We start from the raw sequence: 23,471 nt of genomic DNA, 5'->3' as shown, positions 1-23,471 counted from the left end.
GTTCTGAGCGCCCAAGGAGAGGGCAGAGGCACAACGTACAAGATGTGATCTGCTGTCGTATTAAGTTTCCTCGCCGGTTCGGGCATTAGGATTGGGAACTCATTGATTGATGTCCCTAAAAAACGAGGGCAAAGGTGAGCGAACACAGAGCAATGCTGACTCAACAGCAGATAAGGATAAAACACCCAGTTTCTGATACGACTGACTGACAACCGACTAGGGAAATTGAAGCTAGGGCTCCCTGCGGACGCCCACGAACCTTGGCGGGTCCCAGCCTTCCCGCAACTCCTGACTGGGTCTCAACCAACAGCGAAAATGGCACCACGCATGGGGGCGGGGCCGGCGGCACACAGAGAGCTCCTATTGGTTAGGGGCGGTGCTGGCCGCCTTCGCAGCCCCTCCATTGGCCAGCTCCGTAAGGTGAGGAACCTGTGAGGGGACAAGTCGGAACGAAGGGTTTGTCCGCAGCCAGAGAGCTAGCCTAGAGAGACCCCGGAGTCTGTGAGCGAGGCCGCCGCGACCACGCCGCTGGGTGAGTTTCCTCCGCCCGACCTGCCACTCCATCCCCTAGCTCTCAACTGCTAAACAGCCGGCCCTCGACGCCCGCGCTAGACCCTTCCTCCCTCCCTCTCCCCCCACCACCCCCAGCCCGGGTCCGACGCACGGACACCCATCGCCCACCCTACGCGCCTGCGCAAGACCCCCAGCTACGGCGCGGTTGCCGGGACGGCAGAAGATCTGCCTTCTCATTGGGCAGCTAGACCAGAGGCTTCTATTTCTAATTGGTGGTCCGTATTTCACCTTCGTTTTCCTGTTTAGAACTGCGCCCAAGACTCCTGCCTTCCGCTTTCCTCTTTCTCTTGCAGGTTAGTGGCGTTATGCACGATTTCAGGAAGGGTCTGGCTTTGCACACACTGAACCTGACGTTGTAGTTCGGATTAGTTTTCTCTCTTCTGTCCTGCGGATTCCAGGACAGTGGGAGAGGGAATAGCTTCCTGTTGAAAGTTGCTAGACCCTGACCCTTGCAGTGGAACCCAGCCTGGTCGCTGTGTCTCCCTCAGCCAACTACGACCCTTGAGGAAGGGACCACACCCGGCCCTTGTACGTCCCCAGGGCGTGACCAGTGAGAGCTGGGACCTAGTCTGTTTTTTTCTGTCCGCCCACCAGACTGTGACCAATGAGGGCTAGAACCTGACCCGGTTCCTGTGTCTTTCACGTCATGGGACTCTTTTGGAGGACTGGAACAGCCTTATAGTTGGGATTTTAAAACAGCATATAATTAGGCTATTTTTAATCCAGTCTGTTAACTGATAATTTTAGTCCATTTACACTTCTTGTGATAATAAATTATTTGGGTTTGATTTTATGATCTCATTCTGTGCTTTCTGTTTGCTCAGGTTTTTCTCTTTTTTTTTTCTCCTTTCTACTTGCCCACATACAGCCATCAGCCTGCAAAGACATGACCACCAACGCCAGCCCCTTGCACCCATACTGGCCTCGGCACCTGAGGCTGGACAACTTTGTGCCTAATGACTGCCCCACTTGGCATCTCCTTGCGGGCCTCTTCTCCGTCTCTGGGGTCTTGGTTGTGACCACATGGCTGTTGTCAGGTCGTGCTGCAGTCGTCCCACTGGGGACTTGGCGGCGACTATCCCTGTGCTGGTTTGCAGTGTGTGGGTTCATTCACATGGTGATTGAGGGCTGGTTCAGCCTCTACCACGAAGACCTTCTTGGAGACCAAGCTTTCTTATCCCAACTCTGTGAGTCCTGAGTTCTTTGAGTGCTGTGGGAGGAAATTTTCTGGGCAGGGATTGGCTTAGATATTTATCTACCCACCAACTCTAACATTAATTTATTTAAAAAATATATTCAACTTTTTTGTTGAGTATCTGTTCATATGGGTCAAAAAAAAAAACATTTAAAGAGGTGTGCAGTGAAAATCTACCTTCTGTCCACCAAGTTTCTGTAATTATTAACCAATGTTAATAATTGCATATGCTTTTTTCCAGGGCTTACTTACACAGAATTATACAGATAAGCCTCAGTTTGCTATTTGTAAAAGAGGGATGGTAAAACCCAAAAATATGTAAGTCACTTAGAACAGTGCTAGCAGGGGTGCCTGGGTGGCACAGTCGGTTAAGCATCTGGCTCTTGCTTTCAGCTCAGGTCATGAGATCGAGCCCTGGACTCAGCGTGGAGTCCATTTGAGATTACCTCCCTCTCCCACTGCCCCTCCTGCTCCTGTACACACGCTCTCTCTTTCAGATAAATAAATAAATCTTGAAAAAAGATTTTAAGAACTCTGTTGGCAGACAGTAGATGCCATAACTGCCCTTCATCATCATCATCATCGCTTTTTTTCCCTTCTGTGCAAATGGTAATATGGTATATACACCTCTGAACTTTGCTTTTTTTCAATGTGGTCACTCCTTATCAGTTCATAAAAAGCTTTTAAAGCATGGATGTTACAGAATTATTTGACTTGGCCAGTATTTTAGGGTATTGCCCTCCAATCTTTTTTTTTAATCATTTTTATTTATTTAAGGGGCACCTGGGTCGCTCAGTGGGTTAAGCCTCTGCCTTTGGCTCAGGTCGTGGTCTTGGGGTCCTAGGATCGAGCCCCACAATGGGCTCTCTGCTCAGCGGGGAGCCTGCCCCCCCCCGCCTGCCTCTCTGCCTCCTTATGATCTCTCTCCCTGGCAAATGAACAAATTAAAAAAAAAGATTTGGGGGATACTGGGTGGCTCAGTGTGTTGAGCCTCTGCCTTCGGCTTGGATCATAGTCTCAGGGTCCTGGGATCGAGCCCCACATTGGGCTCTCTGCTTGGTGGGGAGCTTGCTTCTCCCTCTCTCTCTGCCTGCCTCTCTTGCTATTTGTGATCTCTCTCTCTGTGTCAAATAAATAAATAAAAATAACAAAATAAAAAGAAGATTTTATTTATTTGAGAGAGAAAGAGAGAGAGAACAAGCAGCGGGAGAGGGAGAAGCAGACTCCCAACTGAGCAGGGAGCCCAACACAGGGCTCAATCTCAGGACCCTGAGATCATGACCTGAGGTGAAGGTAGAACTCAATGACTGAGCCACCCAGGTGGCCCCAGTCTTTTGCTATTATAAATAATATTCCTTTTGGGCCTCATGAATAAATTATTTTTATGCTATGTTTTTTTCAAAGATTTTATTTATTTATTAGAGAGCACCAGTGCACGAGCAGGGGGTAGGGGCAGAGGGAGAGGGAGAAACAGACTTTTCACTGAGCAGGGAGCCCGATGCAGAACTCAATCCCAGGACTCCAGGTTCATGACCTAAGCAAAAGGCAGATGCTTGACCAACTGAACCACCCAGGCACCCATAAAACTGCTATTCTTACATAACACTTGGATCTAACACAAGTCTGTGTGAAGATCCGCCTTTGTTTCTCTTGGGTAAATATGGAAGAGAAGATTGGTAAATGTGTGTTTAACTTTATGAAAAAACTGCCAAACTGTTTTTAAAAATGGCTATACCATTTTATTTTCCCACCAGCAGCATATGGGAGTTCTAATTCCTCCACATCCTCGCCAACACTTGGATGGTCAGGTGTTTCTTTAGTTTTAGTCATAGTGGCTGCAAGTGATACTCATTATGGTTTTAATTTGCTTTTTCTTAGTAATTAATGAAGTTTGAACACATTTCATATGTTTATTGACCATTTTGGAATCCTGTTTTCTAAAGAACCTTTTCTTGTCTCCTGTCTATTTTTACATTGAGTGGTCTGTTTTTTTCTTATTAATTCTCTGCTCATTCCTTGATTCGCTCATCTGTTCACCTTTGTGCTTGCTTGCTCACTCATGCATGCTCTCTCTCTCTTTCTCTTATACTCACTGGCTACTTCACTCACCCCATCTCCTAGACTTCCTTTCTTCTATTCCGCATTTATTGGATACCAGACAGTCACAGCGTTACTTACTGTTCTGGGTCAGGTTGCACACATTATCTTGTATACATATGTTCACTCTAGAATCCAAACAGCTACCCCATTTCTCAGATGAGGAAACTGAGGCATGGAGAGGTTATGAAGCCCACCTTACATGGGCCCTCAACTCATACATCTGAATTCCTTTTCTTGCCTTTATTCTTCATGTATGTCTCTTACCTTCTTCAGGGAAGGAGTATGCCAAGGGAGACAGCCGATATATCCTGTAAGTGTTTGCCTCCATCAAGGGAGCCCTGCATTGATTTGGGGGTGGTGGTGAGTCGGGGAGCACTAATGGGTACAGCATTACCCTGTGGGTACAGCACAATGATGCCACTGCTCCCCAATCCTTTCTCCTCCCACAGGAGTGACAACTTCACGATATGCATGGAGACCATCACAGCTTGCCTTTGGGGACCACTCAGCCTATGGGTGGTGATCGCCTTTCTCCGCCAGCAGCCCCTCCGCTTTGTCTTACAGCTCGTGGTCTCTGTAGGTGAGGAGGGGGCCCACACTGGGTCCTAGAGGGGATGATGGGGGATCTGCAGACACAGGGGGATCCCTACACAGAGCACCTCTCAGTTGTGTCCACCCAGGGCTGAGTCAGGCTGAATGACATCATCCTGAGGTTCTGGAACAGCCATGACCCTCTCAGTCTGTGTTCTCAGGTGGGAAAGGGTCATTTCCTCCTCCTCCTCTTTCATCACAGTGTCTCCTGTGAAGGTTACATGAGGTGGCAGGAAGCCCCTGGATCCTCCAGGGTTAGGATTCTGAGCTCCCTTCATCTGGGCATTCAGTCCTCTTGTGTTCTTACACTGCTGGCTTTCTTTAGTTCTGGAATCCTGCACTGTCTTGAATTAAAGGTATTTTGAGCTTCCTTAAATTCTGGAGATAAGAACTCTCCTGAGTTGAGAAATTCTCAGCTTCTGATTTCTGGAATTCTCACTTTTCTAATTCCTCAAATTTTCAGCCATATGTTTTCAGATTTCTTAGCTCTCTAAATTTGAGAATCAGCTCTGAGACCTTGAATGATGACTTAGAAGATGCCTTGGAATAGCTTTTCCTCCTGACTGGGTTTCCTCTTCCCCTCTTACCTCCCACAGGTCAGATCTATGGGGATGTGCTCTATTTCCTAACAGAGCAGCGGGATGGATTCCAGCATGGGGAGCTGGGCCACCCACTCTACTTCTGGTTTTACTTTGTCTTCTTGAACGGCCTGTGGCTGGTGCTGCCTGGAATCCTTGTGCTCGATTCTGTAAAGAAGCTTGCTCATGCCCAGAGCATGCTGGACACCAAAACCACAAAAGCCAAGAGCAAGCTGAACTAATAAGTAGTAGGCTGGGCTTGAACACTGGCTGATGAGGAACCCTCCACCAGGAAGAAGAGTCCAGTCCTGCAGGTTGGAGGGACAAAGCAAATTAATCTGTCAAACTCGGGTTGATGGGTAAGCACCAGAAGGGCCAGAGGCAGGGGCAAGAAAGGAGCTGTGTGGATCTACAGCCAGGAGCCACTGGGACAAAGGTACAGAAGAAACTAGGAGGGCCATGATGGTGGCAGTTTTTAAAATCAGGAAATAAAAGATCTTGACCCTAATACTGAGAGATCTTTAATTACTAACCCCAGAGATGTCCTGTGACTGACCCCACAAGCCCCTCCCTCACTCATTTCAAGGACTACCGTTCTCTCAGCCATAGACCCCCCTCTGTCATCATCACTTAGGCTTCCAATCTATAACCTAACAAACCCCCTATCACTGACCCCACAGAGTCCCATGATGACTAATTAGATCCATGAGGCACCCATTATCTCTCTTAAGAAGTGATCATCCATTCACACCCTTGATGTTCTTTCCAGAGCACACTTTCTCATTTTTTGTAGAACTTTCCAAATCTAGAAGTTCTTCAATTTATTCAACCTCGTGTCTCCTGATCAGGTGCCCCATAGACACCCCATCAGTAACTTCACAGATCTTCCTTCACTCACCTCAGACTCCCCCCATTAGTCACTCCAAAGACACCCATCAGTACCCTTAAGATCCCCATCACTCACCCTAGGGACCGCAAAAACTCACAAGACCCATCACTCACTTCACATACCCCATAACTTACCCAGCAGACCTCTAGTCATATACCCTATAACCCCACAACTCACCCCGTAGACCCTCCCCATCATAGATAGCACAGACCCTCTCAAGTCACCCCACAAATCCCCTATCATTTACCCCATAGGCTGTCATTACTTATATTACAAACCCCCATAACTTGCCTTGCAGAATTTGTTACCTCATACCCCACAGGTCCCCAGTTAACCCACAGATCTTCTATCACTCACCCCACATCCTATCATCCTTCAGATCACCTATCATGTATCCACAGATTCTCATCATTCATCCCACGAATAACCTCTCACCCTATAGACCCACCCCCATCACTCCTCCCACAGTCTGTCATTAACCTCATAGACCTTGAGTCATAAAACAGATGGGTACTTGAGGAACTTTGAGGAGATGACAAAGAATGAAAAAAACTGCGGATACCTGTAGACTGGCTCCTGGTGACCTGAGCAGAACAGGACTTCAGTTCAAATCCTGGTTCTGCTCAAGCCTACAGTATAGATTTGGAGAAATGCCTGGCTGTTAAAGCCAAAGCCGAGCACAGCCACCTTCTGGCCATTGCATTTAACTCTCCGTGCCACTTACTATCCCTTTGATCTTGAGTGTGTTTCTCCTTGACCTTCAGTGCTCTCACATGTAAAATTCTCATAAGGGTACCTACCTCATTGGATTTTTATGCAGATTAAATGAATTAATATATGTAGAGCACCTGGCATACACTTTGTATTTGTTGAGTGGAAGAATAAATAAATGAAAGAGAAAGTTCTCCCCAGGACTATGACAAGGACCTCCTTTTTTATCACCTTGCTTCCAGTAAGCAGTCTTTCCAGCCAAGGCCCTCTCCACAACCAAGACAGACATCTGACCACATTATATCCCCATTTAAAACCTGGGCTCCAGTGCTGCCATCGGGATTGAACTCCAGAATCCAGGCTAGTGTTTTGCTCATCCCACCCTGTGATAATTGTAATGAGAAACAGACTCTCAAATTCCTAATTTCCTTCAGAAAATCCAGCGGACCCATAAGAAGTGTTAATTACTCAAGCACATGGATCAGAAGAAAAATGCCGAAAATCCTCTGGCTTACAAAAAAAAAATTCTCCAGTATTTGTACCTTCTCAAAAATTGACATCCAGGGTGCCTGGGTGGCTCAGTGGGTTAAGCCGCTGCCTTCGGCTCAGGTCATGATCTCAGGGTCCTGGGATCGAATCCCACATCGGGCTCTCCGCTCAGCAGGGAGCCTGCTTCCTCCTCTCTCTCTTTGCCTGCCTCTCTGCCTACTTGTAATCTCTCTGTCAAATAAATAAATAAAATCTTTAAAAAAAAAAAATTGACATCCATGTAATAATAATACCGAGGAAACAATTACTTTAAAAGATACCAAAATAGGATCTCCTGGGTGGTTCAGTTGGTTAAGTGTCTGCTGGGATCATGACCCCAGGGTCCAGGGGTCACACCCTGAGTTGGGCTTCCTGCTCAGTAGGAAGTCCGCTTCCCACCACCCCCCACCACCCCTCCACCCCAGCTCGTACTCTATCACTCTCTCTCTAAAAAATAAAGGGCGCCTGGGTGGCTCAGTAGGTTAAAGCCTTCAGATCGAGCCCCATGTCGGGCTCTCTGCTCAGCAGGGAGCCTGCTTCTGCCTCTCTGCCTACTTGTGATCTCTGTCAAATAAATAGAATCTTTTTTAAAAAATGTTAAGAGTAGCATTCATACAATACTGCAACAATAACTGAAGTCCAGGCATCTTACAGGACTCCTTTGTTAGGAATTACGTTTGTAAGGGCAGTCTGATTTTGTCCAAACCAGATGGATATTCAGTGAAGTGAGAAGAATTTCTTCATGTATTTGGTGATTTGAGGAGTCTAAAGTGTGTTCAATCCGCTGATATTTAGTAGACATACATTGTTTAATGACAGGACTGACCTCAACGTCTTGCAAGGATCAAATAAAATGAAGGCAAACTTAAAAAGCTAGGACCTCCAGAGAGCATAAAAATGAATTTTTTAGTAAATTATTTATTGAAATACATCATGCGAGGGTGCCTGGGTGGCTCAGTCAGTTAAGCATCTGCCTTCAGCTCAGGTCCTGATCTGGGGTTCTGGGATGGAGCCCCACATAGGGCTCCCTGCTCAGGAGGGAATCCCCTTTTCCCTCTTTGTTTGCCCCTTCCCTGGCTTGTGCACACTCTCTCTCCTCTCTCTCTCAAATAAATAGAATCATATATATATATGGAGACAAACTGCAAAAGTCATATATGTACATGGAAACTTTTTTGTGGAGATTTTATTTATTTGACAGAGATCACACGTAGGCCGGGGGGGGGGGTGCGCTCCCTGATGAGCAAAGAGGCCAATGTAGGGCTCGATCCCAGAACCCTGAGATCATGACCTGAGCCGAAGGCAGAGGCTTAACCCACCCAGGCACCCCATGTAAACTATTTTTAAAAGATTCTGGAGGGACGCCTGGGTGGCTCAGTTGGTTAAGCAGCTGCCTTCGGCTCAGGTCATGATCCCAGGGTCCTGGGATCGAGTCCCACATCAGGCTCCTTGCTCGGCAGAGAGCCTGCTTCTCCCTCTGCCTCTGCCTGCCTCTCTGTCTGCCTGTGCTCGCTCGCTCTCTCTCCCTCTGTCTCTGACAAATAAATAAAATCTTTAAAAAAAAAAAAGATTCTGGAAAAGGTCTTATTTTTCCATTCAGCAGACTCATTTGAAGCAAGGGCCACAAGTTTTTGAAATAGATGACATCATCTTTAAAGGCGAGGCAGGAGGCAACTCCAGGCGGGAGGTGGGGCCTGACGTCATTGCACGGCAGATTCTTTCCCTGCCCACTTCTCTCGCCTGAGTAGATCGTCACTGTAACACGTAGGTGAATCTGGAATTAAGCTGCCCAGACAACCAAACCGCTGGCGAAGAGAGGCGGGACCTCAGTATGCGCCTGCGCACTGTTGGAAGTGAGGCACAATGCGCGGCTTCTGGGGGCGGGACACCTGGCAACAGCATTTTAAGCGCGTGCGCAGAGGCTATCTCCACCCTGTGCCTGGTGGGAGGGGCAGCGGGGGGGCAGGGTCTCACAGCGCCCTCTGCGCCTGCGCCGGGCCACAAGGTGGGGCCGCGGGCGCCCGAACTGTGGAGTGCGCACAGAGGTGGGGGGCAACGGTCAACCGTCGCCCCGAGGTGGGTGGCGGCGGGATGGCGTCGGCCTCTGGAGCCTCGGATTTGGTCGGCTCTGGAGCGCCCCCACCTGGCGGGGGAGCCCAAGCGGCGGCGGCTGAGGAGGAGGAGCGAGAGGTGGTACGGGTCCGAGTCAAGGTGAGGCTGACAGTTGGTCGGCCGGCCCTCCTGGGGTGCCCAGGGGAGGGGAAGGCGGTGATTCTCTCAGGCCGGAGGGCGGGACCCGAGATTTGGGGTGTTAACCTGAGGGGCGAAGCTTGAGGGCAGAGTGATAGTGTTGGGGACAGGGGTGGGGGAGTGGGGGCTGGACCTAGAAATGCTGGGCAGGCCCTGAGGACTTGGGGACTGAAAATGGAGGGGTAGTGGCCTGAGGAATGGATAGGTGGAGATCATGGGTAGAGAGGAGGGGCCATAGGGCTGGAGGAGGGGCCTTAAATAGTTGAGGGGGGGCTGTTGGTGTCTGAAAAGGAGGTGCTGAAGTCAATTAACATGTAGAGACATGTACCTATGTGCACATTTACAATCTCACCCGGGATGAGCGGACGTGCTTATCGGGAAGACAGCTAAATCAATGAGATGCTTTGGACTCTGGTGAATGTCGTAAGGAGATAACGAAAAAGCTTTTGAACTAGGGAGTTCCTTTAGCCAGGGTTGTAGCAGGAAGTCCCCAGAAAGGTATTGAAGGGGCAGAGACCCAGGTAAAAAAGATACACCTACTCCGTATGTGTATCGGAGGAATAGTGGAAGCAGAGAGAAGAGCAAGGGCAAAGGCTGGGAGGTGGGGATGAGCCTGGCATGTTCCCTTAGGTTCCCATATTGCTGGAGCAAGAGAGCAAGGGCAGGAGTGGGTAGGGGGTAAAACAATGAGGTAAAAGAGAAGCAGATTGGGAAGGGCCTCTGGCACGTGTTCTAAGAAAGCTGTTGCCATTGCTCTAGCAAGTGGTGATGGTGGCTCAGACTAGGGTGGTGGCACTGGTGTTGGTGAGAAAGTAGATTCTGGAAAGAAGTAAACAGGTCACCTCAGGGTAATACAGGAAGCTCCTAAGGTAGAGGTTTGGGAATTCAGAAAAGAGATCATACCTGAGCTCTGGGTGAGCCAGTTGGAAGAAAGTGGGAAGGACTTTCCAGACGGGGGATCAGCACAAGCAAAGTCCCAGAGCCAGGATGTGTTCAAAGTAACTTCCAGCAGTTTGGTAGCACCAGAGTGTAAAGTTCAAAAAAGCTGACTGAAGAGAGGCTGGCCAGCGTCCTATAGGCCCACCTTTTGGGGACCCTGGGGTCGCCTCTGAAGAGATTTAGGCAGGGAAGTATCATAAGTAGATGTGCTAAATTGATGCAGCATTGAGTATTGATTTAATGGGAGCCAGACTGGACTTGGTGATCCTGACAACCATTGGAACAAAGAGGAAGAATTGGGTGCTTGGACCATTGCAATAGCCTCCTTCTCACTGGACTGCTGTTTTCTCCCTTACCCCCCACAGCCTGTTCTCTTAAGAGCAGCTGGAAGGATCCTGTTAAATCCTAAGTCAGATCACATACCTCCTCTGCACAGAACCCTCCAAGTCTTACCCCTCACTCAGAGCAAAAACCAATGACCCAGAACTCTTGCTTCCATGTGCCCCTGCCCACAACTTGTCTGACCTTGCCTCCTATCCGTCACTCTGCCTGCTTCAGTGTGGTGATGTGGCCCCTGATGGCCCACTCTGTGTCTTATCTCCCCAGAAGTGTGAGAGCTTTTTGTCACCTGAGTTCCGCTCTTTCGCCGTCGACCCCCAGATCACCTCGCTTGATGTATTACAGCACATCCTCATCCGAGCCTTTGATTTGAATGGGTGAGTTATGGGATGCTGGGGGACCGACCATGGGGCCACTCACTTCAACAGTGGTTGTTTGGCTTTTTTGTCGTTGTTTGTTTGTTTCATTATTACAGATAATCCCACAGTGAACTGCCACATTTGCATATCCTAGAGTATTTGGGGAAATCTAGTCATAGGCTAAATTCCTAGCGGTGGTATTGCTGGACTAAAGGGTGTGTGCTTTTTAAAATTTCAACAGCTATTTCTAAAATGCTCTTCAGCTAGGTTTTTGCCAATTTATAATCTCCCCAGCAGCATATAAAATGCCTCTTTCCCTAAGAAACACTGGTTACTAGAAAACATTGGAAAATTTGCTGACCTGATAGATAAAAAGTGGTGTCTCTTGGGGACAGGTGTGATGGTTATTTTGTTGTGGTTGTTATTTTGGAGGAATACAAGCACATGGTAACAAATTCAGAGAGTATAAAAGTGATGTCTACTTGGGATGTTTCCATGGTTACAATAGTTAAACAACATTCTTCATCACAAAGTTGTTCAAGTATATCTGAAGAACAAATTCTTAGTTGTTGACTTTATTGGGTAAACATTTTTTGCTGTGAAAAATAACACACAGCTTGCTTTATTTTTTTATGCAGTAAGAAAGCTGTTTTATTCCCTCTTCTATCCCTCAACTACTCTGTCACCCTCCCTAGAGGGGGCCAACATTTTAAGCTTTCAGTGTGCTCTCTAGATACCAGCGGGTGTGTATCTGTTTCTGTGTTTGTGTAACAAAGCAGAGGTACACTGTCTGACCTCAGACAGCCCAAAATCCTTTCCACTGTACCCAACACATAGTAGAGAGTTGTTCTACATCATCTCTGCCTTCCCTGGCTTTTCATGGAAACTGTCCCTGGGGCCTCCATGGCACTGGGAGCACTTGAGAGCTGCCACACTTCCTCTGTCCAGGAAGAAGAACTTTGGCATCAGCTACCTGGGCCGGGATCGGCTGGGGCAGGAAACTTACCTCTCACTCCTGTCTGACTGGGACCTCAGCACAGCCTTCGCCACTGCCTCCAAACCTTACTTGCAGCTGCGGGTAGACATTCGGCCCACCGAGGACAGTGAGTACCTGGCAGAGCCCTGGGGGCCCTGCTCTGGGACCCACCCTTTCCCCCCATGGGATCACTCCACCCCTTGCAGTACACTCCCTCACAGTAGGCTTGAGAGGAAAAAGGTGTCTGAGGTCCATATCCTGGCTTGGCCACTGGGCCCCAATTTCTTTACCTGTAAAGTAGAAATAATAGTATCTTGGGGCCATGATGAGGATTAAACAGGGAAATTCATGTAAAATCCCTGGAATGATACATGGCTGCATAATGAATGTTCAAAAAATATTAGCTCTAGGGGCACCTGGGTGTCTCAGTCGGTTGAGCATCCAACTCTTGGTTTCAGCTCAGGTCATGATTTCAGGGTTGTGAGATTGAGCCCCATGTAGGGCTCTGTGCTCCCTGCAGAATCTGCTTGAGATTCTCTGTCTGTCTGTCTCTGTTTCTCTCCCTGCCCCTCTCCCTTTACCTCTCCCCCCAACTCTCTCTAAAATAAAAATATTAGGGGCTCCTGGGTGGCTCAGTGGGTTAAAGCCTCTGCCTTCAGCTCAGGTCATGGTCCCAGGGTCCTGGGGTCGAGCCCTGCATTGGGCTCTCTGCTCGACAGGGAGCCTGCTTCCTCCTCTCTCTCTGCCTGCCTCTCTGCCTGCTTATGATCTCTCTCTGTCAAATAAATAAATAAAACCTTTAAAATAAATAAATAAATATATTAAAACAGTATTAGCTCTAACAATTTATCGTATTAGATTTACTATTATATAATCTAGTAATATAGGGTATAATTATATAATGCAGCATAACAATAGAAATGTAGTATTGTATGTTTCCGTTATTAATAACACATAACTATACAATGCTGATTATAATAATGATGGTTGTATTCATTCATTCATTCATCCTGCGCTCATAATCATTTGTTTGCACTCATGCTCACTCATTCATTGTTCCCTTGATTCTCAGCCACTTCCTCTCTTCTCATATTTGTTCCCTGACTCTTACCTGTGTTGGTCCCTGGGAGCACACAGATAAATTAAGACATGGGCCCAAAAATTTGATTACAAACCATATATTAGATGATAATATTGTCAGTGTTAAATGTCGTGGGTATGGTAATGATATCACAGTTATTGAAGGAAGATCCCCTTGTTCTCAGGAAAAACACAGTTGAGTATTAAGGGGTAAAGTGTCATGATGTCTGCAAATAATTCAGCAAAAAGTAGTATGTATTTGGGCACCTGGGTGGCTTGGTCAGTTAAGTGGCCAGCTCTTGACTTCAGCTCAGGTCATGATCTCAGGGTCCTGTGGTCAAGCCTCACGTCAGGCTTTACGATCTGTGGGCAGTCTGCTCAAGCATTCTCTCTCCCTCTGCTCCTCTGTCTGTTCGCATGCTCTCTCTCTCTCTCTCTCTGAAATAAGTAAATAAATCTTTTTAAAAAATAATATGTATCTATACAGAGAGAGCAAGATGAAGCAAGTGTGGCGAAAAATGTGAATAGTTAGGCAAGCTAGTTGAAGGATGTATGGGTATTCAATGAAATCATCTTTTTAACTTTATTGTAGATTTGAAATTTATTTATTCATTCAACAGAGAGAGAAAGCATAAGCAGGGAGAGCAACAGGCAGAGGGAGAGAGAGAAACAGGCTTCTCACTGAGGAGAGACCCCAATATGGGGCTCCATCCCAGCACCCTGGGATCATGACCAGAGCTGAAGGCAGATGTTTAACCAACTGAGCCACCCAGGCACCCTTGACGTTTTTTTAAAGTAAAATTTTGGGGGCTCCTGGGTGGCTCAGTTAAGCCTCTGCCTTTGGCTCAGGTTATGATCTTGTGGTTCCTAAGATCAAGCCCTGCCTTGGGCTCTGCACTCAGCGAGGAGTCTGCTTCTCCCTCTTCCTCTGCCCCTCGCCCTGTTCATGCTTGCTCTCTCTCTCCCTCTCTCTCTCTCTCTCTCAAACAAAAAAAATCTTGGGGCATCTGCGTGGCTCAGTCAGTTGAGCATCCAGCTTTTGGTTTCAGCTCTGGTGATGGTCTCATGGGTCATGGGATAGAGCCCAACGTCCATCTCCATATTCAGTGGGGAGAGTGCTGGGAGGTTCTCTCCCTCTGTCCCTCCCTCCACTGTCTCTGTCTCTCTTTCTCTAAAATGAATAAATAAATCTTTTAAAAATAATAAGATCTTGGGGGGAGCCTGGGTGGCTCAGTGGGCTAAAGCCTCTGCCTTCAGCTTAGGCCATGATCTCAGGGTCCTGAGATTGAGCCCCACATCAGGCTTTCTGCTTGGCGGGGAGCTTGCTTCCTCCTCTCTCTCCACCTGCCTCTCTGCCTACTTATGATCTCTGTCTGTCAAGTAAATAAATAAAATCTTTAACAAAAATAATAAAATCTTTAAAAATAAATAATAAAATAAAATAAAAAGTTGTGGAGTGAAAGACATGATGCCCTGTCTCAGGAAATTCACATACCCATTTGGGATGACTGAGGTTTTTTATGGATGTCCTAGTAACATATAAATAGCTAACATGTGTTGAACACTTAGAACCATTCTACACACATGATATTTATTCATTTGATTGTCAAAACAACCTTACAGGGTAGGCATGACAGTCATTCCTATGTTATAGTTGAGGAAACCAAGGCTCAGAGAGGGGAACAGGACTTGTGCATGTCACACAGACAGTAAGTGCAAGAGTAGGATTTGAACCCAGGTGGTGGCCAAACTAGCTCCAGATTCCTTGCTTTTAACCATTTGATTCTGTGAAATCGTAGGCTTGTTAAGATTGGCAGCCTTGAGAAAAAGAGCAAGAGGTGGAGAGAGGGACAGAAAAACTGGAGTCAGGGAGAAAGATCGTGACAGAAATGGGGAGAGGGACAAAAGGCAAAGGCAGAGCAGGTAGCCAGAGACAGGAACTTCTGCCAGATTAGCCCTGGGTGCTTAGCTCAATCACTTAACTAGTTCCTGAAGCTTTGGTTTCCTCACCTGCAAAATAGACACAGAAGCACTGTTTCAGTAAAGAAATCAAACCTGCGGGGCGCCTGGGTGGCTCAGTGGGTTAAAGCCTCTGCTTTTGGCTCAGGTCGTGATCCCAGGGTCCTGGGATCGAGCCCCGTGTCAGCCTCTCTGTTCAGCAGGGAGCCTGCTTTCCTTCCTCTCTTTCTGCCTGCCTCTCTGCCTACTTGTGATCTCTGTCTGTCAAATAAATTAAAAAAAAAAAGAAATCAAATCTACACAGCTAATAAACATGAAGAAAACCCCAGCTGCATAAGAACTGAGAGGACTGCAGGGACGCCTGGGTGGCTCAGTTGGTTAAGCAGCTGCCTTCGGCTCAGGTCATGATCCCAGCGTCCTGGGATCGAGTCCCACATCGGGCTCATTGCTCCGCAGGGAGCCTGTTTCTCCCTCTGACTCTGCCTTCCACTCTGTCTGCCTGTGCTCGCTCTCACTCTCTCTCTCTTACAAATAAATAAATAAAATCTTAAAAAAAATTAAATAAGTAAAAAGAACTGAGAGAGATGCAAATAAAGCAGAGAGACGGACCCTTCTCAATTTGGCAAAAAGACATTTAAACATTTTTTTTGTTTAGAGAATCAACTTTTCAGTTATTGATGAGTCCATTCTTTTCCTACTGTTGTCTCCTTTACCACATTCCTGCATTTGGTAAACAGACCTGTTTCTGCATTCCTGGTCTTCTTACAGTTGATCTCTTTGTTATTTTTTTCTAAGATCTTATTTATTTGACAGTAACACTGTGAGAGAGGGAGCACAAGCAGGGGCAGTGGGAGTGGGAGAAGCAGGCTTCCCACTGAGCAGGGGACCTGATACAGGGCTTGATCCCAGGACTCTGGGATCATGAACTGAGCCAAAGGCAGACGCTTAACAGACTGAGCCACCCAGGTTCCCCACACTGTGCCTAATCTTGATCCCCTACCCTTTTGCCTTGCAGGAACCACTTTGATTAGCTTGATGTGTAATTTTGCAGCTCCTTTACTTATTCATACACATACACACATATTTATCCACATATAAACATAAGTATATTTCTGTTTGTACACATATACAAATGGTATGTGTTTGACACGAATGGTCTCAAACTGTATGTTTATAAGTATCCAATAGATGGGGCTCTTATTAGAAATATTATTAATGACGTTCTTGTGACCATGTTCATGACTGTGAAAGCAACAAGCATGTTGTGACAACTTGGAAGGCCAGTCCGTCTTTCCGGTAAGAAGTCTGTTTCTGGGGCGCCTGGGTGGCTCAGTGGGTTAAGCCGCTGCCTTCGGCTAAGGTCATGATCTCAGAGTCCTGGGATCGAGTCCCGCATCGGGCTCTCTGCTCAGCAGAGATCCTGCTTCCCTCTCTCTCTCTGCCTGCCTCTCCATCTACTTGTGATTTCTCTCTGTCAAATAAATAAATAAAAATCTTTAAAAAAAAAAAAAAGAAGTCTGTTTCTGCCACCTCTACAAAAGGAAGATTAGCAAGCCTAAGGCCTTCCACCAATTTGTGCAGTTGTGATATGAATCCTCTTTCTGTCATATGGACTGCAAATATTTTTTCCCAGGTTATCTTTTGTTTTATGGCTTTGCTTACAGTGTCTTTTTTTGTCCTACTGAAAACTAAAATTTGTATGCAGTCTTATACATAATACCTATCTCTTCCTTTATGATTTCTGAGTATCTCCCCTTACTTTGGAACATCTTCCCCATCCCCAAGCTTATAGAAATATTCTATGTTTTCTTCTAAGGTGCTTGTTATTTTCTTTTTTTTTTTACATTTAAATCTCTACTCTGTGAACATTATAATAAGTACACCTGGTTCTTTTAAAAAAATGCCAGATAGGGGCGCCTGGGTGGCTCAGTGGGTTAAGCCGCTGCCTTCGGCTCAGGTCATGATCTCAGGGTCCTGGGATCGAGTCCCACATCGGGCTCTCTGCTCAGCAGAGAGCCTGCTTTTCTCTCTCTCTCTCTCTCTGCCTGCCTCTCCATCTACTTGTGATCTCTCTCTGTCAAATAAATAAATAAAATCTTTAAAAAAAAATGCCAGATAAACTGTCAGTTATGCCAGCATCATTTATTAAAGAACCACCATGTTTACACTGATTTGAAATGACACTTTTATCATATACTGAGTTCCCATGTGTACTTGGCATTTATTTCTGGGCTGTTTACCGCATTCCACCAGTTGGCTCTATTTGTCTATTGCTGTGCTAACACCATATTTTTATCACAGTGGTTGTGTGGTTAATTTTAATAAGGCAAGCATTGCCATCCTCCCACTGTTCTTTTTCTTGGCTCTTCTTTTTCTTAACTGTTCTTAAATGTGAATTCTTCCATATGATCCTTAAAATAATTTTTATCCAGTTCCGGAAAAACCCCATTAGATTTCTGATTGGCATTGCACAGAATTTATATATTAATTTAGGGTTTGGGAAGTTTGACAGTTTTATCAGAAAATGTAGTACACACAGCATCTATTACGTAATAGCACAAGCAGGGCCTGGGACAGCACCCCATAATGAAACATTTGGATGCTTCTCCAGGGAAATGTGTACTCATTCACACTTTGTAGGTTATATAAAGACTATGTATAGTCTTATGGCAGTTCAGATCAGGCACTGCCACTGGATGTTTGTGCTTGTAGAAATCCTTTGCCATTCTATTCATGGGTTCTTTCTTTTTTTAATCAATGTAGAATGTCTTTTCCTGTAATACTTCTGGCCTTCAGCAGTGCTCTTCCTGACATTCACATGGCTGTGCTCGCTTTCTGTTTGTTGGTGTTTGCCAGGAATACCTTTAGGTTTCTTCAACTTCCAGCCTTTCTTTGTCACTTAGTTTTAGGTATGTCTCTCACAAAAACCCTATACCAGGATTTATGTTTCCTTAAGCAATTGACAGTGAAATCTTTCTCCTTGCAGTCTCTCCCCCCTCCCAGGCCCTTGAAATGGAAGCTTTGAAACACTTTTAATTCATATTTTTCACTCTGATCCCTAACCTTTAACTTCTGCACTTTGGTTAGGTAATTTCTTTTTATTTGTAGATAGATAGATAGATAGATAGATGGAAATTTTTTTTATTATTTTTATTTTTTTTTAAGATTTTATTTATTTATTTGACAGACAGAGATCACAAGTAGGCAGAGAGGCAGGCAGAGAGAGAGAGAGAGAGAGGAGTTAGCAGGCCCCACAGAGCAGAGAGCCCCACGCGGGGCTCGATCCCAGGACCCTGGGATCATGACCTGAGCCGAAGGCAGAGGCTTTAACCCACTGAGCCACCCAGGCGCCCTGATAGATGGAAATTTCTTTTTAAATTCCAGGCTATCATATTTTCTTTATAGTACATCACTTATGTTTCAGGAATCTCACATATCATGGTACCTTTGTCATTTCATGTTTAATTATACATATTAAAAACTTGGGGACTGTTGCCATTTACCCTCCCTTTCGCCTTCCCCCACTTGAAGCTCTGGTAGTCATTCGGTAGTCATTTGCTTAGAGAACTTCTTGTTCTCCAACAAAGTGCATGGCCATGTCGGATGTACTGCAGTGACCAAAAATGTCTTTTCTTCGCCCTGATAGATGCGTACTATCTTGGCTGGGTGGGGGCCCTCGCATCTCAAGGCTTTCTTCCCAATGCTCCATGGGCGTGGCAAGCCACTGTCTTCTTGCTTCTAGAATTGAGGAACCAAACTACTTGCATCTTAAGTCTCCAGGACTTGTCCTCCAGGTCTCTCTACATTGTCACTCAAATCATCAAGCTCTAGCTCTGTACCTTGAACGGGTTCTTCTCAGACCATTAGTTTGACTGTCTTCCTTTTGCCCGTTAAGTGTTTTCATACTTTGTTTCCCAAGTACTACTCTGGCAGCTGTTGGGAGAGTGGAGAGAAGCAAAGAGGCAGTTTCAGGTGAGAGATGTGGTGACTGAGATAGCTGACAAGGCAGAGAGGAGAGGAGAGGTGGAATTGAAATACGTTATGCATATGGAATCCCCAGGGCTTAGTGAGTTTGGCCCTGGGATTTGAGAGAGTGGGAGGTAGCAAGGATGTCTCACAGGTTTCTGGCTCAAGCAAATGAACAGATAGAGGATCAGAGGAGGAGGTCGCATACAGAGTGAACCTTGAGCTCTCCTTCTGGACTCCAGAGGCGCTCAGTGCTCTATGAGACACCCAAGGGGAGGCAGTGACATTCAAATATGTCCTAGGGTTTACTCCTCCCTCACTGCTATGGGAGAAGGTACGGTGGATCCCATGGACAGGCTGCTTAGGGACAGCATTGGCTGCAGTGACAATGGCCTAAACAAGTCCAGGTTGATTTGTTTCATACAGTAGAGTTTGAAATCCACTGGGCATTGCTGTTGTCAGTTTGGCAGCTCTGGGGCCCCAGGGCTGACATCTCTTAAGTCTCTCGAACTTCTCTTCATGTGGCCACTGCCACTTCAACCATACATCACAGGTGGGGTGGGACAGGTGGGACAACCTTTTTTGTTACCAGGAAATGAGAATGATGATGGTAATCTGTACCAGTTGTGGGATGGAGACTAGCGTGAATATAAGACTAAGAGTTTGGGCTCTTGAGCTTTGGGCCTGGGCTTCAAATTTAGTTCTTTCACTTACCAGCTTTGATGCTGAAGGCAACTATCTCATATTGACTCATATTGACTGTGCCTATTTCCTTATGGAAAGAATGGTGTTAATAATAGTGCCTAACTGGGGGCGCCTGGCTGGCTCAGTCAGTGGAGCATGTGACTCTTGATATTGGGGTTGTGAGTTTATGCCCCGTGTTGGGTGTGACAGTTACTCAGAGATAAGAATCTTTAAAATAATAATAATAATAATAATAGTAAGAGTAATAATAGTACTGGGTGCCTGGGTGGCTCAGTTGGTTAAGTACCTGCCTTCAGCTCAGGTCATGATCTCAGGGTCTTGGAGTCAAGCCCCGCATCAGGCTCCCTGCGCAGAGGGGAGTCTGCTTCTCCCTCTCCCTCAGTCCCTCCCCACCCCATTCATGCTTGCAACTCTCTCAAATAAATAAAATATTTTTAAAAAATAATAGTGCCTGGGGCGCCTGGGTGGCTCAGTGCGTTGGGCCTCTGCCTTCGGCTCAGGTCATGATCCCAGGGGCCTGGGATCGTGTCCCGCATAGGGCTCTCTGCTCAGCAGGGAGCCTGCTTCTCCTCATCTCTCTCTCTGTCTGTCTCTCTGCCTATTTGTGATCTCTCTGTCAAATAAATAAATAAAATCTTTTAAAAAAATAATAATAATAATAGTGCCCAACTTAGGGGAAGGATGTTAATATTAAATGAGTCCATACTTGCAAAGGGCTCAGAACACTTCCTGGCATAAAGTGAATCCCTTGTCACAGTGCTTGGCACGTAGTAAGTGCTCAGTAACTATTACTTTATCCCACTAAAATACTGCTTAGAGTCTGCTGAGCTGTTTTGTGGGACAGTTACCAAAAAAGAATTATTCACGGTTTTATATTTTACCTGATTTAGATGACATGGGAAGAGAGGGCGGGAATCATTCACTGCTCCGTGAGTGTCCTAGCTTTGTTAGGAGAGGAACCCAGCCCTGAGGTGTGGCCCTCTTGCACCCATTCTGGTATCCTGTCATTCTGTGTGCCTAGGCCCTCTGCTGGAAGACTGGGACATAATCAGCCCCAAGGATGTCATTGGCTCCGATGTGCTCCTGGCTGAGAAAAGGTCATCACTGACGACAGCTGCCCTGCCCTTCACGCAGTCCATCCTCTCTCAGGTGGTTTCAGGGACCCCTGTGGCCAGCTGCAGGGGGAGGGCAGGCCCAGGTGGTACCCCTGGTTCTGAGCATGCTGGCTGGCACCTGCCCGTAGCCTGCCCAGCTGACTGGTGGCCTTTCTCCCTCCTTCACAGGTGGGCCGCACCTTGTCTAAGGTCCAGCAGGTGCTAAGCTGGTCATATGGGGAAGACATCAAGCCCTTCAAGCCTCCCCTGAGCGATGCCGAGTTCCACACCTACCTGAACCATGAGGGCCAGCTCTCGCGCCCTGAGGAGCTGCGCCTGCGGATCTATCATGGCGGTGTTGAGCCTTCCCTGCGAAAGGTGAGCCGCCTCGGTCACTCATCAGATCTGTCACTCCCACAGTTGTGACTAACTCACGAGACACACACAGCGGACCTTGCTGTCATGGGGTGGTATGGAGTGGAGCTGTTCCAGGGCAGCCAGCCCTCCCTCGGGAGGGCCTGGGAGGCAGAGGTGGGAAGGCCTACTCTTCAAGGGAAGACAAAGGCCCCAAGGCCCCGAGGCAGCAGGGTTGGGGCCTCTACCAGGAGGTGGTGGCTCATTTGTCACGTCTCAGCCTTCTCCCTGTTGTCCCTGGCCAGGTGGTGTGGCGGTACCTGCTGAACGTTTACCCAGATGGGCTGACAGGCCGTGAGCGGATGGACTACATGAAACGCAAGAGTCGCGAGTATGAGCAGCTCAAGAGCGAGTGGGCACAGCGAGCGAGCCCCGAGGACTTGGAATTCATCCGCAGCACAGTCCTCAAGGATGTGCTGCGGACAGACCGGGCCCACCCCTACTATGCGGGACCTGAGGACGGCCCACACCTGCGGGCGCTGCACGACCTACTCACCACCTACGCCGTCACGCACCCGCAGGTGTCCTACTGCCAGGGCATGAGCGACCTCGCCTCGCCCATCCTCGCCGTCATGGACCACGAAGGCCATGCCTTCGTCTGCTTTTGTGGCATCATGAAGCGCCTGGCTGCAAACTTTCATCCCGATGGCCGCGCCATGGCCACCAAGTTTGCCCACCTCAAGCTGCTACTGCGACATGCTGACCCTGACTTCTACCAGTACCTACAAGAAGCCGGGGCCGACGACCTGTTCTTCTGTTACCGCTGGTTGCTGCTTGAACTCAAGCGCGAGTTCGCCTTTGATGATGCCCTCCGCATGCTCGAGGTCACCTGGAGTTCGCTGCCCCCCGATCCTCCTGAACATGAGGTAGAGCTTGTCGGACCCCCCAGCCAGGTGGCAGACACTGGCTTCAGTGGCCACAGGGGGCGGCCCGTGCGACAGAGGCACATGCTGAGGCCTGCCGGGGGAGGAGGCGGTGCTTTCGACGATGCTGTTGACCATTTGGTCACAACCAGCCAGGGGCCTGGTGGCGGGGGGCGTCTCCTGAGACAAGCCAGTCTGGATGACCTCCAGCAACTCAGGGATAACACGGGCTCCAGGAGGGACCCTCTGGTCCAGCTTCCCCACCCAGCTGCCCTCATCAGCTCCAAGTCCCTCTCTGAGCCCTTGTTGAACTCCTCAGACCCACTCTCCTCCTCTTCCCGCCCTGATTCCCCTTCCTCCTCATCTCCGCCATCCACCCAAGAGGCCTCTCCCGCCGGTGATGTGGCTGCAGGATCCCCCTTGATGCCAGAGTTGGGCTCCCCACAAGAACCTGGGAAATCCCTGCCACCCCCACCCCCACTGGGCTTGCCCCCGCCCCAGGAATTTGGCCGAGGGAACCCATTTATGCTCTTCCTCTGCCTTGCTATCCTGCTGGAGCATCGTGACCACATCATGCGCAACGGGCTAGATTACAACGAGCTGGCCATGCACTTTGACCGCCTTGTGCGGAAACACCACCTGGGGCGTGTCCTGCGCCGGGCCAAGGCTCTCTTTGCTGATTACCTACAGTCAGAGGTGTGGGACTCCGAGGAGGGGGCCGAGGCCACAGCCCCATCTTGATCAGGCTCCTTCCAGGCCACCATAAGTCCCACCACCAGATCTCTGTTCTTTACCATGGGGGCCTATACATGAGACCCCCAGCTCCCTGCCTGCCAGCCCTAGACCTGTTGGAGGGCAGGGCCCCTTCTCCCCAGGTCTGAGAGTGTGGGGCTGTGTCTTGGCACTGCCCCATGGAGGCCACAGCCTCCTTTCTCAGTTTATGTTGTATTGTTTTTAACAACTGTACTTTGCACACACAAAGGTCACTGTGGTCTGTGTATTTCTCTACCCTCTCTCTGGTTTTTATTATAGATGGGGTCCCCAGGGGCTCCTGACCTGATGGAGTGGAAACACCTCATTTGGTGGAGGGTGGCCCCTGCTTCCCCAGTGGCAGGAGAGTGGGTGCCAAGAACTGGTTCTAGGTGAGCCCAGGTTGAAGACTGCTTGGGGGAGGCCCAAGGCTGTTTTGTGGTATATCTGCCTGCTGGTAAGGGTCTGAATTATGGCTATAAACATACATTTTCAGGACAGGCCCCCAAATGAGGCATGAGAGAGGGAGTTTGTGACTCCAAAAGAGCAAGTCTCATTACACAGACAGGCTACTTAGTGATGTTGGGCCACCACTTCTGCTGTTCTGCATGT

The 23,471-nt window shown here is 47.9% G+C and overlaps 2 protein-coding genes across 6 annotated transcripts; both read left to right on the top strand.

Annotated features, from left to right (window-relative positions):
• The first annotated feature begins 383 nt into the window (after positions 1–383).
• Positions 384–6,840, top strand: EBP (EBP cholestenol delta-isomerase). Of its 4 annotated transcripts, none has more exons than XM_082718101.1 (6): positions 384–532; positions 820–866; positions 1,442–1,760; positions 4,142–4,178; positions 4,318–4,448; positions 5,056–6,840. In XM_082718101.1, exons 3-6 carry the CDS (start codon positions 1,460–1,462, stop codon positions 5,277–5,279), a joined length of 693 nt encoding a protein of 230 aa, XP_082574227.1. In that variant the 5' UTR covers positions 384–532; positions 820–866; positions 1,442–1,459; the 3' UTR covers positions 5,280–6,840. The 4 variants fall into 4 exon arrangements, with proteins under 4 accessions (XP_082574227.1, XP_082574229.1, XP_082574228.1 ...); XM_082718103.1 differs by lacking the exon at positions 820–866 and adding an exon at positions 867–1,101 and having other exon boundaries at positions 387–532; XM_082718102.1 differs by lacking the exon at positions 820–866 and having other exon boundaries at positions 394–532.
• Positions 6,841–9,005: 2,165 nt separating this feature from the next.
• Positions 9,006–23,090, top strand: TBC1D25 (TBC1 domain family member 25). Of its 2 annotated transcripts, none has more exons than XM_082718029.1 (6): positions 9,006–9,376; positions 10,961–11,070; positions 12,001–12,155; positions 20,760–20,887; positions 21,022–21,210; positions 21,492–23,090. In XM_082718029.1, the coding sequence occupies exons 1-6, from the start codon at positions 9,029–9,031 to the stop codon at positions 22,848–22,850; spliced, it is 2,289 nt and encodes a 762-aa protein (XP_082574155.1). In that variant the 5' UTR covers positions 9,006–9,028; the 3' UTR covers positions 22,851–23,090. The 2 variants fall into 2 exon arrangements, with proteins under 2 accessions (XP_082574155.1, XP_082574156.1); XM_082718030.1 differs by lacking the exon at positions 9,006–9,376 and adding an exon at positions 9,800–9,829.
• The last annotated feature ends 381 nt before the right edge of the window (positions 23,091–23,471 follow it).

Source organism: Mustela nivalis (genome assembly GCF_964662115.1).
Source record: "Mustela nivalis genome assembly, chromosome: X".
Lineage (NCBI taxonomy): Eukaryota > Metazoa > Chordata > Mammalia > Carnivora > Mustelidae > Mustela > Mustela nivalis.
The sequence above is the reverse complement of the archived record's forward strand: the minus strand, read 5'-3'. Positions and strand labels throughout refer to the sequence as shown.

Bases quoted from the DNA above. Each gene is read 5' to 3' on its own strand.
- TBC1D25 (XM_082718029.1), top strand. From the start codon at position 9,029: ATGCGCGGCTTCTGGGGGCGGGACACCTGGCAACAGCATTTTAAGCGC. The intron at 11,071-12,000 runs GTGAGTTATGGG...TCCTCTGTCCAG, and splicing joins CGAGCCTTTGATTTGAATGG to GAAGAAGAACTTTGGCATCA. The intron at 12,156-20,759 runs GTGAGTACCTGG...CTGTGTGCCTAG, and splicing joins CATTCGGCCCACCGAGGACA to GCCCTCTGCTGGAAGACTGG.
- EBP (XM_082718101.1), top strand. From the start codon at position 1,460: ATGACCACCAACGCCAGCCCCTTGCACCCATACTGGCCTCGGCACCTG. The intron at 1,761-4,141 runs GTGAGTCCTGAG...TACCTTCTTCAG, and splicing joins AGCTTTCTTATCCCAACTCT to GGAAGGAGTATGCCAAGGGA. The intron at 4,449-5,055 runs GTGAGGAGGGGG...TACCTCCCACAG, and splicing joins ACAGCTCGTGGTCTCTGTAG to GTCAGATCTATGGGGATGTG.